Source organism: Tympanuchus pallidicinctus, unplaced genomic scaffold, assembly GCF_026119805.1.
Source record: "Tympanuchus pallidicinctus isolate F22 unplaced genomic scaffold, pur_lepc_1.0 scaffold6, whole genome shotgun sequence".
Taxonomy (NCBI): Eukaryota; Metazoa; Chordata; class Aves; order Galliformes; family Phasianidae; genus Tympanuchus; species Tympanuchus pallidicinctus.
In genome coordinates, this window is record NW_026294780.1 from 38,981,988 (window position 1) to 39,000,466 (window position 18,479).

At 32.9% G+C, this 18,479-nt stretch overlaps 1 protein-coding gene across 2 annotated transcripts in view; it reads right to left on the reverse strand.

The window, feature by feature from the left end:
- The window catches only part of PCDH17 (protocadherin 17), an 85,686-nt gene that overhangs the window by 51,231 nt on the left and 15,976 nt on the right, over positions 1 to 18,479 (reverse strand). The window contains exons 2-3 of one of the 2 annotated variants that reach the window (XM_052705564.1): positions 7,689 to 7,747; positions 7,362 to 7,531 (exon numbers count right to left, since the gene is read on the reverse strand). In XM_052705564.1, coding sequence (XP_052561524.1) covers positions 7,362 to 7,531; positions 7,689 to 7,747 — 229 coding nt within the window. Of the gene's footprint in view, positions 1 to 7,361; positions 7,535 to 7,688; positions 7,748 to 18,479 lie in introns of both variants that reach the window. The other variant, XM_052705563.1, reaches the window with a different exon arrangement.

Sequence of the window (18,479 nt, forward strand, 5' to 3'; positions counted from 1 at the left end):
GGAAGGAAGGCAGGAAGGCAGGAAGCAGGAAGGCAAGAAGGAAGGAAGGAAGGAAGGAAGGAAGGAAGGAAGGAAGGAAGGAAGGAAGGAAGGAAGGAAGGAAGGAAGGAAGGAAGGAAGGAAGGAAGGAAGGAAGGAAGGAAGGAAGGAAGGAAGGAAGGAAGGAAGGAAGGAAGGAAGGAAGGAAGGAAGGAAGGAAGGAAGGAAGGAAGGAAGGAAGGAAGGAAAAAGGCAGTCATTGCCTTATTTATAACAACTTTTTTTTAATTCACAAAGACTTTTGTTATACCTAGCTCTTTGCTCCTTTAAACTAATCGAAACTCTGAACAAAAACAGTTCACTCAGTAGTTGCATAAACCACTATTTTCTTCTGCTATATCACCTCTCTGTTGATTCTGAATTTGTCCAGGTCTGACTTAAAAATGAGTACAATGTCTGTCATTAATGCAACTCTGGCCTAAATTAAATTATACCATTTTTTCTTCCTCTGAAAACCAGAAGAATAGAACAGCAGAAGAGAAGTAAGTATACAGCAAGAAAGGACCAGAAAAAGGACAGAGTGAATTGTATACAGAAATTAAAAGACACACTTTGTTCCAGAAGATTTAAAAAGAAATAGTGTTATTCTAACTGACACATTACTGAATGGAATAATTAATTCCTGTCGCTTATTTAAGACACTTCTGTTGATATGTGTTCCCCAGATGGAAATAAAACTAATGATAACTAAAAATCAACTTCAGGTTTCAAGCTAACAGACATTAGCTTTAGAGCAGTCCTATCTGCAGAACAATTTTTTTCAATTTGGTAACAAGAACGTGGCTGGAATGTAAAGTAGGATTATATCAAAACTTGAGCAATATCACTTCTAATCATATCTATATTTTTGTTTGCTTAGTGAGAGGAGATACAATCATACAATGATGATATAAACTGAGAAAGAAGGGAGAATATGTATATGCTTTAATTGTCTCCTTTATGTAACCTGATAAACACAAACATACACAGACTGGGAGGGAATTATCCTCTAGTCCCATTACAATAGTTTGTATGATATTAAGTGTCCATTCAATGCATAGATGTATGCCCTAAAATTTCCATTAACAAAAGTAAGCATAGCTAGAGAACATCCATTTACCATCGAGAGGAATGCATAAATCCTGTAACGATGAAAGCTACCAGTTTTATGATTTCCTCATTTCAAAAGTTGTTGATCTTTCTATGCCCCCACTTTTCTTTCAATTTACAAAAAGAATCTGAAAATAAAAATTGTTAGCTGAAGATAATGATTTTGACATAGACGGGCCTCATTTTACTGATAACAGCACATACATCTCTTGCTCTTCTAGTGGGAATAAAGCAAAAAAAAATAACTAATGGATTCTAAGACTTCCAAGAACAAACTGCAACACAGTGACTGAGCTCAGCCCCAGGAAAGGCAGTGTGAAAACAGGGCATATAGAAAGGAAGCAATGAGATTTACACTAGCAACAGGCAAGGAATAATCTGCTTTGTTCCCTCAAAAACAAAGCTACAGCACCTAAATGTTAAAATTTACACTTACACCTCAGACAAAAGACTCATGGTAACTGACTTGATCGTGAAGTGCATTTTATGTACATTAATTTACAAATAAGATCATCCAAGAACACACTTCTGTTGTCTTTTTTTTTTTTTTCCACTGGTACAGTTTAAATCCTTTAGGGTATTGGCAATAATATATCTAAATTGATTTGGTTGTGAAGCTTATAATTAAATCAATTTACACAAAAAAAGAAAAAGACAACTTTCAAACGTTGAATGAATTTGTAATTATAAAAAAAGTAGAAATAATGGTGGGGGAGGAAGGGGAGAAATAAATTAACTGAAAAATGTAGTATAACACACTAAATGTTCCAAAGACCATGCTGTGCTGAATGGTTATAGTCCCTCTTTTATTTATTTATTTATTTATTGTCTCTCAGTGACACGTTCTGTGTGTGTATAGGTGCAGAAATTTCTGCATGCACTGAAAATCAATTATAGAAATTTCCCCCATAATCTGAGGCTAAATCTAATAATTAAAAGTGATATACACCATTCACAAAACTTCACAGTTACTATGCGATAACAATCTGCCAGAAGCTGAAACGTACCTGATTAAAAATCTGGTTTGGCAGAACTCAACTCTAGTTGAAAAGCAGGATAATAGGCAATAACAAAGGCAATAATAGGCTATGGTACTCTGATGCAAAGTGCATTCACTGTCACTTCAGCTGCCAGGATGTTTGCAGTTTTTCTATTTTGTATCAATGAAAGAAGCTAAGAAAGTAGTCAAGGTATTAAGCTAATCCATTTCTTCTCCATTACGGTGCCACTGCATATCCTTTTCTCATTTCTTCCCAGACAAGCTCCTGTTTCATCAGATTTCTCCTTCCTCACCTGGATAGCTTTGCTTGAACTCCAAAGCCACTCAAGTGAGCAGAACATGCTACAGAGAGAAGCTATGCATAGAAACACACTCCTTTCTAACAAGGAAGCACCAAACAAACTAGACTGCTTCTAAACACATCTGGCTATCACTCAACTCACACGTCATAAAGTGCCACTCATGAACCTAGACTCAGTATCAAAATAACTGACAGGTGAAAAGTGAGCCTGAATTCTCAGGTAGAATAGAAGGCCATCTAAAAATAAAACTTAAAAAGACATTCAACATAAAAGCAACAGAGGGAGAAAAACGGCTTAGTCTTTATTTTTCAGAAGTATTTGCTCATTTTTTTCACAGTAATTTCCTCAACAAATATATCATAGATCACTGGATATGAACATAAGAAAGGTTATGACAGTCAACTGCGCAGCAAAGGTGACTGACTCATTCCTCTGGTGTGATCATTAACTTAGATTCAAAGGGGGAATATTTTTCTAGTTTCTCAAAATGATGCATCACAGAATATTTGCATACCTTGGTGAGTCTAAGAAACTCTTGCAAACATGTTATCTAGATCAGCTTTAAATTGCCGAGTTTAAGGCACTAAGAATATTTGACATTTTTCATAGTACACCTATAATTAAAAGTGCAAAATATTAATCTAAAAACTAGATATCAAAAGATACCAACAAAAGATTCAATGTGAACCACAGACTTCACAAGAAGGAGAACAGTTATAATGCTACACATTCTCTTGAATTCAGAAATACTATTCTCTTGACCAAAGTATTAACAGTAGAAAGTTAGAAAGGAAGTTCTGTCAGTTTAGATGTAATAATGAATGTGTTAAATGCACCAGTGTGGATATTGAGCTGATATAAGAAAATCATTGGAAAGTTCAGAAAAATTATTCATAAAAAATTCTGATAATATCTACTCTGCTGCAGTTAGATAAAGTAAGGTATTCAATTTCAGGGATCTTTCTTTTTAAAAATTGAAAATAAAAATGCACAAGTTACTACAGTCTTGTTCCATGAACATATTCAGTGGAGCAATCACAGAATTACAGAATCACAGAATTGTAGAGGCTGGAAGGGGCCTCTAGAGATCATGGAGTCCAACCCCCCTGATAAAGCAGGCTCCCTAGACCAGGTTGCAAAGATAAGCATCCAGGCAAGTCTTGAATGTCTCCAGAGAAGGAGACCATTAAAAAGTAGAGTTAATGGTTTTCATTGAGATGCAAAATATCTGATACAGTCTTTATTCTTTAGACAGTTGCATGCAAGTTTGCGTCAGCTTTGTTCCATGTGTATTTTCATTGTGATTATGAAGAAAGTGTTGTATTTTCATGTGATATTTAATCTTTTTTATTATTATTTTTTTAATTTTTATTGCTGAAGATTAACTCCAGCTCTTTTATCCTAGCCACATATATCTTACGTTAAAAATGTGTAGTTTCCAGGTTCCAGAAAAACCTGGTAAAGTGGTCTTAGAGGAGTTTCTGACACCAGTGTTAAAGTTTTCTTTCACTCTTTCTTCGTGGATGTACCTCTGATTTTCCTTTATTCTTAGGATCCATGCTACCATTAACCAGGCAAAAGCACGTGCAAAAATGCCCTCTCTATGGGATACAAGTGTGAACATCAAGCATTTTGAAAGCAAGATTTCTGTTGCACAGTGAGTGATATACTGAACAACAACAAAACTAATAATATAGTAATAATAATCTGCCAGAGATATATTAAATTAGAAAAGCACCGAAAAATCCAAGAAATGAATAAATTATAAGCAACTAGAAAAAAACATCCCTATCTCTACACTGTTTTACAGATTATAAGATAAACATTCTCAGGACTTACTAAGAAAGTTTAGAATGAACGTGTTTTTGTTGTAGATATCATTTATGGATTACAATATCATTTTCATCTTTGTATGTCATTTAAAAAAACACTGATTGTAGTTTTTATGCACAAGCCACAGCAAAATAAAAATATTATTCTATTATTTAAACATAAAATGTGAATAATACATGCTACTCCAGGTGGAATCAACAGGAATTTTTATGTAACTTGACAAACAGTGTTTAACAGTGTTAATTCGTGTGAGATTTGTAAGTAGGATGATCTTAAACTGTCTGAACCTGTGAAGGGGTTTAAAGTCTCAGGAACAAAATGGGGAAAATAAAAGGTAAGCAAAACACACGTCTAAAATCATTCCACTGAAAAAGTAAGTCATAGGGAACAAGCTCCTTTGTAAGACAGCCAAATCAGTATAAGTAGGGAATAAGTTGAGAAATCTGATCTGATCAAAGACAGACAGATATTTTTATGCAGAAAATAGCTTAAAATTTACAGAGAAGGAAAAAATTAATATCTGAAAGGAGACATGGCTTATTGTCTCAATGTATTTTAAAGGCCTTTGTTTTGCCCCTCTTTTCTAGAAGTTAAATTATTTTGGAATCTTTAAACAGAAATAATCATGTCTGAAACTGCTACAAAACACTGAATTCCTACCCTTTAGCACAACCTAGAGAGATGACAGAACTGACAGAAACACAACTTCTGACACTGCTTCAGGTGTCACCATAGAAAATTAAGCATTCCACCCCCATTTCCCAGACAACAATTCTCCTCTAAAAAAAATGCAATCCTCTTTCTACCTGAATCACATACATTGTATTTCTTACTCTTCTTCAGCGTGGAATGGAATGGAATAGAATAATGTGTAGAGAAAGCCATTTTGTTTATTGTCTTTCAAAAGAGAGAAGTTATGTTGGACTAAAAGCCTTGATCACCAATACTCAATGAGAAGCTATCATTGATTTTATTGAAAACACTACACTGCACCACATTTGTTACTGTAATGATTTCTACTCCCAAAGATGCTTGCTGTTGGTTCAGTTTTTGTAATATGCCAAATGATTTTATTACCACATACTTGAGATGGAGGTAAACAAATATATGTTATTACCATTTGAAATTGTATTTTTTAGGGGAAAGAAAAGTGATTTATCTCTCTACGCTAATTATTTATTTTCTAATTATTTATTTTTTCTTAGTAAAAAACATTACATAAACATCTGCTGCTGCAAAGCAGTGGCTAACAGTACTTAACATCCATAGTTCAGTATACATTTAATAAGAATGTGAGGAATTAATACGAGCCACTGCTGTGAGTTGTTTCCTGATAAATGGGGACTCTCATAGAAACATAATGATAAATGCAAACCTCCAGATAACTTTTACTGTTACAAAGGAAACATGGAATAGAAGAGATTGGCTTAACCTGCTTACTAATGTTTTCATATTTTGAGCTGTATTGTTCTTGATGTTATATTGACAGACTGTGATAAAATATGAACTCTGGCTATATGCTGATTTTCTAAAATGCTCTCACTTCTTAATTATTTAGAGCAGTAAATTATTTTCCCAATTAAACTTTTTCAATTTTAGAACCTCATTGCTGTACTTGATGGTAGAAATCCACCCTTTTTGCTAAAACAAAACTGAGAAAATTAGATGCACATTCAGTTTCTTTAAAAAAAAAAAAAAAAAAAAAAAAAAAAAAAAGTCTAGTGCTGCATCTTTATACAGATCAATGTCTAATTATAAGCAGAGATTTTCTGTGGCAAGAGGTTAGGAAAAAATAATCTTTCTGGCATTTATTAGTTGGAAAATAAGGTCATATTTGAGGTCAACCCTCAAATATACACAGAATAAGTTATACTGCAGCATTCTAAATATTCTACATAGCAAAAGTCACATTGCAATCCCAATATAACCAGAAACATGTTCCTAATGACTGTATAACAGATCAGACTGGGCTAGCTACAAAAGCAAAACAAAACAACAAAAACCTAGATCAAATTAATCAACAATTAATAAAAAACTCATATTTTTTTCTGCTTAATTATAAATGTAGCTTCTCAATAACTTATTCACTTATTTAATCATCTCTTAACTTTCTCTAAGCCTGAATCATCTTTTAAAAAACTAACCTAAAATAAATATATAGAACATTCCAGCAGTAGTGCTCTTTCTTATTGCCTACAACCTCTGCAAAATCACACAAACACACAATGCTTAAGTGCTCAGTTTGTCAATATTTTTTTTTTTAATTGTTTCTTCTGAAATAAAAGACCTCATAATTAGATAAAGCATATCTGGAAAAAAAAAAAAAAAAAAAAAAAAAGTGCACTGGACACACGCAGATTTTGAAGAAATATGCTTATTTGTCAGAATGAAAGCTTGCAGAGATTGTGGTCGTTGTTCTGCTATAAGTAATTTTAGCTGGTTCACAGACACTTATCTTTGATACCAACCTAGAGTGTGGGTGAAATAATACTAAAAATCAGATTATTTTATTTTTTGACAATTCTCATACTACTATTAATTGTGAAATCAACATTACAAATAGAAATATACATCCTTGAAATGAAAACACTTTCTGGTCAGTTTTTACTGTTGTCTAATATCCCGAATCTCTCTTTTTTTTCCTCGCATCCGAACTACATGAGGAATGTAAATGACTGCTGCTCTTTTATCTGTTGCAGTCATGTCTGAGTTGAGTTTTCAAATCACGATTTGGCTGAAGAACAGTATATAATATATCACCGGCAATGCCAGTGGAGATAAAGTACTTTCTAATCATTTTAGAGAAGTACTAATTTTATTTTATTTTATTTTATTTTATTTTATTTTATTTTATTTTATTTTATCTTATTTTTTTAATCTATTTTCGTTCTACGGAAGAAGGATACTTGTGGTTTCATTTCATATTCATTCTGAAAGATCATGAATGCCTTTGCTCTGGGCTAGGTACAAGATTTACAGTTTTCTCTGATAGTATTATCAGAGGGCTATTCCACTCTGTTACACTGCAACTGCAAAACTAATAGGTTTATAATGATGGCTTAACTTTACGCTTTGTAAGCACTGGAGGCTTCACTCACCTTGTTCAAGTGGCTGGCTTTTAGTTGAAGTAGTTTTCATCTTGAGTGCCTCCCTAACAGACATGTCACAGCAGGAGCCTTTGTTAGTGTCTTGGTCACTGTCAGCCTGATCACTGTCCCCATGCCCGCTGTCCCTCAAGCTGGCTCTTTCTGGATCCTTGAATGTGGAGCTACTGAAATACATATTTAAAAAAAAAAAAAAAAAGAGAGAGAGAGAGAGAGGGAGAGTTGTATTTACTTGTTCTAGGTTGAATTGTACTCTTTGGCCAAGCAATTTTGACAAGAATGCAAATGGGGAAGCTGAGAAAGTTATTTAATAGGCCTTACCTTTGAACAAACTGCTGCCTGCTGCCCATGTAATTGGGCTCTGCGGGAAAATTGTCTGTCTGCGAAAGAGAAGGAAAAAAATACGTATAGTTGTACACTGGACAAATCTCCTGCAGAGCAACAAGATTTCCTAGAGGAGAAATGATTAATAATTCAAAAATTCCCTTAATCTTTAGATTTGTACATTTTAATTAAATTGGAAAATGCTGGCATGTAATTATGTGCTCAGAACAATTAAATGATTCCGGTCCACAAATTACCTGCTAAAGTAAACAATGAGGCTCCAATAAGTGGCATTCTCTGTGAACAACCTGACAGATGACTCTGTTTATGTTTTTTCATTAGTTAGATATTAAGACTGATGGTTATTGAAAACGAGAGAAAAAAAAATACTTTTGTGCATTACAAAAGTAAATTATTCAATAATACTAATTTTTAATCATAATTACATCATCTACTGGGATTCTGAAGCCCATACTATTGTAATACAATTTCATATGTTTCCACAAAACATGCAAATTAAGAAAAGAGAGAAGAGAAGAGAAGAGAAGAGAAGAGAAGAGAAGAGAAGAGAAGAGAAGAGAAGAGAAGAGAAGAGAAGAGAAGAGAAGAGAAGAGAAGAGAAGAGAAGAGAAGAGAAGAGAAGAGAAGAGAAGAGAAGAGAAGAGAAGAGAAGAGAAGGAACAAAGAAAGAAGAAAAAGAAAAAAAAAAAAAAGAAAAGAAAAAAGAAGAAAGAAAAAAAAAGAAAAAAAGAAAAAAGAAAAAAAAGAATATTTGTACTTGTTTAGATTTCGGTGTTTCATCTGTTTTTAAATGCTACTGGGAAAGTGCAAGTATGAAAATATTTGGATTTTCTCTCTCTAATTTTCATCAGTATTAATAACTACATCTGAATAATGAGAACCACACATGCAAGCAAGAACATTAAATGATTGTTGCTGACAAGTGGTTTGAAAAAAAAAAATACTTTCATTAACTCTGTCATGAGTGTATTTTTAGCAGCATGAGCTAAGTAATTGTAGAAGCAGAAGTATTTACAGCATCCAGACCAACATGGAGTCATGCCAAAGGGAACTGAATTCCCCTTGTGTCATCAGCTAAAGTTCTTTGGAAGAAAGAGAGACTGAATCTTTCACAAAACCCCATATACTGTAGATTCGCGCATGTCACTTCGTCTTGCAGCTGACCTACTGACAGAGCGCCTACTGTTTTCTGCATCACTTAGGATCACACCACTATGCTTTGCAGCAGTGATGAGTTTTCCAACAGCATCTCACATATCAGCATCAGTAGCACAGGCAGTACTCAATTACTGGAAGGCCCAATATAAGATTTAATGTTGTATAATAATTGTTTAGAAAAGTGACTGGTCTCCTAGATATTTATTTTTCCTTGACACTCTCCTTTTTGTCCTTTCTGATTTATTTTTGCTTGACTGTTTCTGTTTGTTCGTTTGCTTTTTGTAAACACATGGTAATTAGAAATATTTGCTATTCTTTGTATCATTGGAATACTGGACCTTGAAAAAGACATGAAGTTACATCTGAAACATAACAGTCAAAGCTGGTCACAACAGCAAATAAGTAGCCACATGCCACTCTCAAAACATTTGTGAAATATATGTGCTCATGGATACCTTGTGTGATTTAAGGAAAACACAAAAGATAAATTGTCTTCTGTTCAGGAATTTATGAGGTATATTTACACACACATTCTTCTTACTGGTAGATAAGTCTTTTGGTTTTTAAAAAATAGGATAAGTTAAAAAAAATATTCACATTTTGAAGTATTTTTTAATTTAAGTTGCAGAGTATGTTGCATATGACTTTTTTATTGTACCAAAATTACACACTATTTGAAAATCTGATGTACGAGAAGAAAGTTGTTCTTCAGAAGCATTAAAAGGTGAGCTTATAAAAGTTCTTAAATACTGTCCAAGCAGAGTAAGCAATACAAAAAGAGAATTCTGAAGATTTGGCATACAAAATCCAGTGTGGTGCCACTGCTTTTCCACGTCACCTTTTCAGAAGTACTCACATTTTCAGCTACAGATAGTCATACTTTTACAAATCTAATTACCTCATTTAGGGGTCTTTATACTGAGAAACAGAGAAGATTCTGTTTTTAACCAATGTCATTAGAATATAAATTTGCTGTAACTGTTAGCATGCTTAAAGTTATAAGCAGAAATATTGAAAGAAAAAAAAAATAAAAGGAAGAAATGGAGGCATAACATTCTTATATTTAATCTCTTAAATGTAACACATTATATTTCAGAAGCAGCCTTAATTCTGCATTTTATTCCTTTCTTGTATTCACTTGTAAGCCAGCATATCTAGTGAGCAGCAAATCCACATCATATATATAATCATTACAACATATACAGTCTGATACTTCTTAACCCAAATAAATCTATATAACTGCCAAACTCATATCTGTTTTCTAAGTCAAATATCTCAGTTATAGATGCCCAGGAAAACTAACCTTGTGATTTTTATTTTTATTTTTTTTTTCATGCAAGAAATGTGCCTCCACACATAGCAGCTACTAGAATCAACACTTCCATTTTTTATGATGTTGTCAGACAAGATGTCTGTTACAAAATGCATTTTCATCAATTCTCTGCTATCTCATTAAGAAACATAAATCAGACTCTTGCCCTGGAATTAATTATAGCAGCTTCTTAAATGTGGTGCTAAGGACTTCTCTGTAATCTGAATCATGGTCAGAACTGGTCAAACATTTTGTTTCTGCATGTAATATACCATTAAAAATATAAATTTTAAAATAGAAGTTATGACAAAATCTTGGCTCCAGTCTTAATAATGGGAGTTGCTTCTGAGAAATTCTGTATTTGTGGTAATAAATGGCCTTTAAATCAATCAAAATCAATCAAAATTTGAGCAATTTCCTTATATTGTATTTTGCATCTAAACAAACAATTGTCTTTTTACAGTGAGTTCAGAGCTGCAAAAGGACAACTGTAAATACTTGATAACCACAGACATCTGTACAACTCTAAGTTGAATTCTTTTCCTTCTGTTCTAAAACCATTAAGCTTTATCCTGTTATAAACTAGAAAATTATCATGCTTGTGATGATCTGTAACAGGGCACTCTGAGATCTAGGCAATAATTGTTTTCCTATATTATATGTAAAAATAAACATTTAATTTTAAGGCTACACAATTTAGAGTAATCTGTTATACATAATCTGTATACAACAGATTACAGAGAGATATGAATGTCTATTTATTTATTCTTTAATTCCAGTTGAAGTGAGAGATCATATACTTAAAATTTTTACACTTTCTATAGAAGTGATATTACACATTTCAGTTCATGCATTAATCATACCTCTTAACACCACATAGCTGTGATGTTAAAAAATAAGTGCTACTTTAAAAATGTATCAACAGCAAATAAGTCCTTCATTCTTTGAGTACACAGCCCTTTTCCAGAAATTAGAATTGGGTCTCTCTGTTTGCCCCCCCCCCCAGGTTTGTTTCAATGCGTCTACAGATAAACATCAACAAGCTGACCTAATCAACTAAGATCTCTTTACTAATATTACAGATACAGGTACCTACACAAGATTCGCTCCATTTCGACCATCTAGCTTTAGGTTTGTTCTGCTGCTAGAGCTGACTTCCTTCCATAATTACGGGGATAATATAGATGACCAGCAAGATATTCAGTTTGATAGCTAACACTAAGCAAGTTGCATCATACCAGGACTGAATTACATATAATTATAAGTACCTGATTAAAAAAACACCACAAAATATGTTACTCAAATTGAAGACTTAGAGCTAGAGTATCGATTAGGTGACTAAGTCATGAGTTTTTAATAGGAAAAAACAAACAAACAAACAACAGACATTGACAGAATGTCTACAAGGAAAACTGAAGGAAAACTGAAGTGAGAACTGTCCATCATCCTGGATGAATACTGGTGAATTAAAAGTCTGTGATATCACTCTAACCTATCACACTTCTCCTAAAGAAGTTTATTTTCACAGACTAAAACTAATTTATTTCCAGTGAGAAGAGGTATATTATTTCCAGAGTTCTTACAATGGCCCCCTAAAAATGCATTCTTCTATCCATCTGTCCTAATATGTGACTGTACAGTAAATTTGAAGTCTTAAGAACACTGTCATTACTGTGATGTTACATAAAAGTTCTTGAGGATTTGAGTACACACTTGTCAGCTTTGCCAGAAGAATGGAGCTCATAAAAATGATATTTTGAAAGAAACCAGAACTCACACAAACCTTCCAGAAGCCACTAAAAGCAATTAAAAAAAAAAAAAAAAAAAAAAAAAGCTATAGCCACTGCCTTTCAACAAGAATCTTAAGACTTGATTAAGACTTGATTACATTACTTTTGAAGAAGAACACAGAAGAGCAGGCAAATTAAACCTGTACAAAACACACTTCTGGTATGTGGTCTTCAGCTGTGGCAATGTAATTGCCACAGTCTAACTGTCTATCTTGAATAATCACTTGTTTACCAGTCTTCAAGTGCTGTTGTCAACGGTCTGTAAAGCCATTCATTCTATTACAATTGTTAGTGCTTCCATATTAAGATGAAACAGTGTCTTTGTAAACTACAATTATTGGTATGTATTGTTCATATATGGTGAATTTGGAATACTAAATTTTATAAATTTAAACTGCTACTCTAACAATTCTAATGATTAATTGGCTATAACTTCTAAAATTTTAATTTAGGGAAAACAAAATGAAAAATTATGGCCAAGAAAGAAATATCAAATTCTTTCATAAAATCATGTTCACAATATTCTATTGAAATGTTTTTGATATTTTACAGAGAAAAAATATTTAATAGTGATTCTGCAAACGTGTGTATAAATAACAATATATATATATGTGATGACATATATATTTTTTCAAATAAAATATCAGGATTAAAATTGCAGCCCCATAACAATCAATCAAATTTCAGGAAATTGACTACTGCTTGGTGAAAGAATGGGCTTCTGCTTTCAAGAATTCCTATTTAAAAACAAAATAAAACAAACCAAAACTATGACAATGACAGGAACAACAAGAACAACAAAAAACAAGAACAACAATAAAAAATAGCTCCTAGCTCTTTTCCTTCTTTTTTTTTTTTTTTGTTTACATTTTAATAAATATCTTTGTTATAACACTATTCTGAAACTTTATAACAAGCTTTGATGTATTTCATATTGTTTGAATAATACTGAACAAAAGAAAAAGTTTTCATTTTAACAGACCTCTCTTCTGAAAAAAATGGTTCATAACCTCAATATGACTGCAACAAAAAAAATGAGGAAAAGTGAGAGAGAAAGAGGGAGAGAGGGAGAAATGCAATATTTAAGTATTCTTGACAAATTATGTCCAGAAATAATAGTCATATTAGGGAAAGATGTATTTAAAAAATGTAAAAAAGAACTAAAACATTAATCAGTTTTATGAATATTCGGCTACTAGAATATTCATAATTTTTTTCACAGAATTACAAGAACAAGTATCACATTTTCAGAAACGATTCAACACAACTCTATTTTATGTAGATCTTCATACCTGAAACTATGATAAAGCAAAACGTCTTTACGGACTCTAAATTCTTTTTAATTAAACATTAACTACAAAATGAAATATCTCTCTTCCTCATCAGATGACTACTTAATATCTACTTCAAGCCCTTTCTGCGTCTTTTCTTGAGAAGTATCCACCCTTTCCCCATGAAGCAAAAATCTTATGTAATGACAATCATTTACAAGACAATGTAAATGTAATGTATTCTGCCAAATCAGGTTTTAAAAGAGCAGAAAATTGTCTTGATTTTGTTAGAAACAGTTTTGCTCAATGTAATACAATCTTTCACAAAGAACTTCTTAGTCTTCCACATATACCTAGTGAGTGTGTTTGCTTAGCCTGAAGAACAGTTTTTGATTTCACAAGACTTCTTTCAGTACGAAAAGGTATTACCTCAGTATCAAAAATAAAATAAAATGTTAAATAAAAAGAACTGAGCATAAACTTCTAATAAACGATTCTATTTTATCTGAAAGGCAAAATTAAGCAAGCTGTTTTAACAAATCTTATCCTAATATGTGCTCTTCACTTTGTCTTCGAAAATATTTTTGAGACAATTTATATGAATGTACATATTTGAGATGTTTCACATGTTGCAAAATGAGTATTTTAGAGTTATAAGAACAGTTTATTTACGTGAATTTCTGACATGTGTGACATTGTTGAAAAACACATGGCAAGAAAACCAGAGAGATGCACAAGGCCACAGCATTCACCAGTCTCCTGTATGTTTTACTGAAGGATGTTGGTGTTTTCTCTTTCCCTTGAATGAGAAAAGCAAAATGATGAGAGTTTGTTCCTGGGTTACTCAGTCAAATAGTTAGAGGGGCTTCAAAAAAAGTAAAAGTAGGACTCAGGAGACAGAAACTTTCATTTTTTTCCTGTGAGTAGAGGAATATAGATTTTCTCCAGATATATAGACTGATCCATGTACTAATTTTCTTAGCACGTACTACAGTTGTTACACATGTTACAGATCTTTTCTGTTAGAGAATTTCTTTCAAAGTATCACAGATAGTGTAGTACTGTCTCACTGAAAACAATTATTTTTCAAGTTTTTACTAGAATTTACTCCGCAACGCACAAGGCACAAGAGAAGACAGAGCCCAGATGATAGTGATTTAATGTAGTGTGAGGTTAGAAAACACAGGGCCAAGTGAAGATTTCTCTCACTTCATTGATGCACCAAGCCTGAATTCTGAAGAAGTTAAAAAGGTCACTGTAAGAGAGACAGTTTTTGTGTGGCCCTGGTAGATAAAGAGACCTGTAAGACAAGAGAAAGGGTGAGTTCAGACTGATCAGTTTTTCACATATAAAATAAAGATAACTCCTTAACTCCTCAGCCAGAGATACAGGATACACATTTATGGGCAGACTTAAAAGCTAGGAAAAATTGTGGAAACTGAACCCAAAGCTTCCTCCTATTAAAAAGGGAATTAAGTAGATTTTCCAGACTGAACTCCAATTGTTGTTGATCTTACGGTGGTTTTTAGGCTTCTGAGCCTCATTTTACTTTGCAGTGCAGAACCAAGAAATATAAGCATTTAATGAAATTTCCACAGTCTGGAAAGAGAACGTGCAGATTTGTCAAATGGGACTAGAAAAATCTAATTGCTATATGAACTATTTTTTTGGAGAGTGTGTAAGACCAGAAGAGGTGGAAGAAGTGCTAAATATCACACCACATAAAGAGCTCTATCTGAAAGTACAATAGCTCTCCTTCTGCTATCACAGCATCAATAAATAAACATAATGAAATTCATGACACATTATTGCATTGTTCTGTATTGCCTCTATTCATTTAAAAATGATGAATACATTTAAAATAATTCACAACCTGTCAAACGCCTGTGAGCAATGCAGTTAGACTGGTGCTTTAAGAAGTCTTTGTGAAGATCTTATGAGAGAGCTTGATACAAGCTAAATCAAAGTGAAGATAGAAGTATAGGAAAACAGAATAATGACTACTTCACCTGAATCTACTGGTACAGTTGCATCCAATATATTTACACTGTTCACCAGTGATATGTACTTACTGAAGCTGCACTGTCAATAAAAAACACATTAAGAACCTTCTGAAAGAGCTTCCCTGTCAATTAGATTGAAGATACATTCTATCGCTCCAGTTTTCCTGTCAATTTAATATACTGGATCATATTAGCAGTACTGGCTTGTCAATAAGGCAAATCCGAATCCTATTAATGGAGTTACACTGCCAATATAATCGGCTTCCTGTTTATCGAGCTCCCCAGTATTTGGGAAAGCTGCAAAATGGGATTATAAGGTTAGGTTGCATGCATCTGTCTGTATAATATATAAATATTTGAGGAGTTGTATCCTACTGTGAAGAAACACGTGTAGTCACTTTTTTTCCTTTTATATAAACTTCAGAAGACAGAATAGTGCTGTAATTTACCATCACTTAGAAAATACTAAATAATCCTCATTTATCACATTGTTCCCTGCTTGCTCTTATTAACACTGTTACAGAACAGTCTACTTGTGTGCCAGAAACACAGAAGTGCCAAAAGTTGTATGCAATCCATCCCACTTGCATGAGAGTATCTGTGCAAGAAAATAAAAAAGATTAAATATGTTTTAGCAATAAAATCTGAAATACTCAAAAATTTCAATGCTTATTTAGTCCTTGAGTTGTGCTATATAATCTCAATAGAATTGATGCTTGTAACTATAATTTTAGTGCAACAGAGACCCCTGGAAATAAATAATATGAGGTACTGGTTCAAGTATTAAAAAACAAACAAACAAACAAAAAAAAAAACACTAGTTCAGCAAGCCTTCTATTTAATAGAAGCCTTAATGAAGTTGAACATTAGTTGCTTTTAACCACATTCAATATTAAATAACTACTCTGACTGGATTAGCAGAATATACAACAGACATTAAACCTGATTATATTAAAAAAAAAAAAACAAAAACAAAAAACAAAAACAAACAAAAAAAACCCCCACTTTTACTTAAAAAAAAGGAAAAAAGAAAAGAAGAAAAAAGTAATTGCATTAAAATGTACTGGGCATTCTCTTATTTAATTAACTCTTTATATCTAACTTGAAAATATGGATTTAAAAAAAACATGGTCCAAAATGACAGTTAAAGGTCAATGAATCAAGTTGCCAATTATATTTTCTGGTAGCAGATGGGTGCAATGAAACCTAATGATTGAATTTGAAACGCTTTAATGCACCTTTTATCCATGGCTCCCACCATATTGAGTCTACCTCGGTATTCCTAACAGATATCATGTTTACTGCATAGCAAACACAACCACGGTTAGCTAATCAGAATGAAATCTGCACTCCTAAGAACATCCAATTTATTGAAGAAATATCATACCACAGAAGCAGAATAACACTTGGAAGTTTATCTTTGATATCATTAGCCTTTTTTTTTTTTCACTTTTCACTCCAAAATACATGTTAAATATTAAGTCTCTAAGTTAACACATTAAAATTAGATGGAGATTTAAAAAAAAAAAAAAACCTACTGCCTTGAAATTTAAAGAGATCAAAGTATTTGTTATCATTTCAAAAACATTTTTATTTCCTTGTGTTTTCAACCCTTTTTTCTGTGTGAAAGCAACCTTTTTTTTTTTTTTTTTTTTCTTTTCTTTTCTTCACATACAGATATTCTAAAATACAATCGTAAATTGCTGGCATTTTTATTTTTAATGGTAACACATATCTGAAAGAACTTACTAAGCGGGATCACCCAATGAAGCCAATAAGAGTTGTGGAATATGTCTTATTCTTACCACTGCTGTTTTCTTGTTTTTAAGAGCAGCACATCACAAATGCTTGCTGAACAGACAAAAGTTTTATTAAAACTAGAATACTATCTGGTGGAGAAGGAGATCAAATTATGGCTTTTTAACACTGACAAACTGCTTTGTACTCATAAGGTTCAGTAAAGAGAAGCAGAAAAAATATTTTAAATCTTTTAAGTTCATGTTAACACCTATCCACTACATTTACCTTCTGTCCAACCCATACTCTCACTAAAAGCAACAATAAAACTCCTAGAAGCCATGACCTGAGGTCTACTGAAATCAATGGATGTTTTCAATTTGGTTTCAATAGTTCTTGGATCATTCTTCATAGTTCAATTACAAGATAAGTGAGTCTTTACATAGCGTGCTACATTCCCACAGTACGTATGTTGTACGCTGTAGAAAGCTACAAAGAAGCAGGAATATTACTATGGTGATAGAAAGTGAAAAAAAAGTCTTATACATAATATTCTTTTATGCCAGCATATAGTCCTCTCAGTGGATGACATTTAAACCAACTTGTAACAGCAGCAACAAGGAAAGGTGATTAGCTAGGCAGAAAACACTATATGTGGCATAAGAGTTCAGTTCTGTATTTCTTCACTTCAGAGTGAAAAATGTCAGCAATAAAGGTAACATCGGACCTTGTTCTGAAGTCACACTGCCTGCACAGAAAATGTACATAAAGAAGACCACTGAAGCTTTCTTTCAAGATGATGGACAGAAGAACGGAGATAAATCTAGATCGCTTATTTTCCTCTCAAGCTGAAACTTTATCCTCCTCCTTTTCCTAAAATCCAGAAAAGCAATGATTCCTCCCTTAAATTCCTCAGGAATTAAGAAGCAAATTGCAGATGCTAAAACTTACAATACTTTCTTCTGTCTAGTTTCTTATTTAGGTCATAAGGCTATTTCAGTACTTCATTAAAAAACATCAACAAGTTATTCTATAAGTGATTTTGGAACATTATAAAAAGCCTAACTTTCTCACAAATATCTTGGCATAATTATTTCCTCATAATGTTAGAAAAAGATCTACCACTAAATATGCTGCCAAAATTATGGCTGAATTTATGACAGAACAGTTGATCATAAACTTTACAGCTTCACATGCCTGTGTAAGGAGATTTTCAACTATAAAATGGTGATGAGTTGATTTATTATTTGTGACATAAGATAAATAATTTAGGCTTGCACAAATTTAGCAAGAGGTTCTGTCCCTAAATATGCTTTAAAGCCATAACATTCAGGTGCCTATGATGAGGTACCTCATAAAATGTAGAGTTTGATTGAATACATCTTGAATACAGTAGCAATGGCCAAGTAGCTGTAGACAGAAAAAATAAGGCCTTTTGATTACAGCACTCCGTATAACCATCCACATCTCTGTCACTTCAGTGTCAACATACTGCA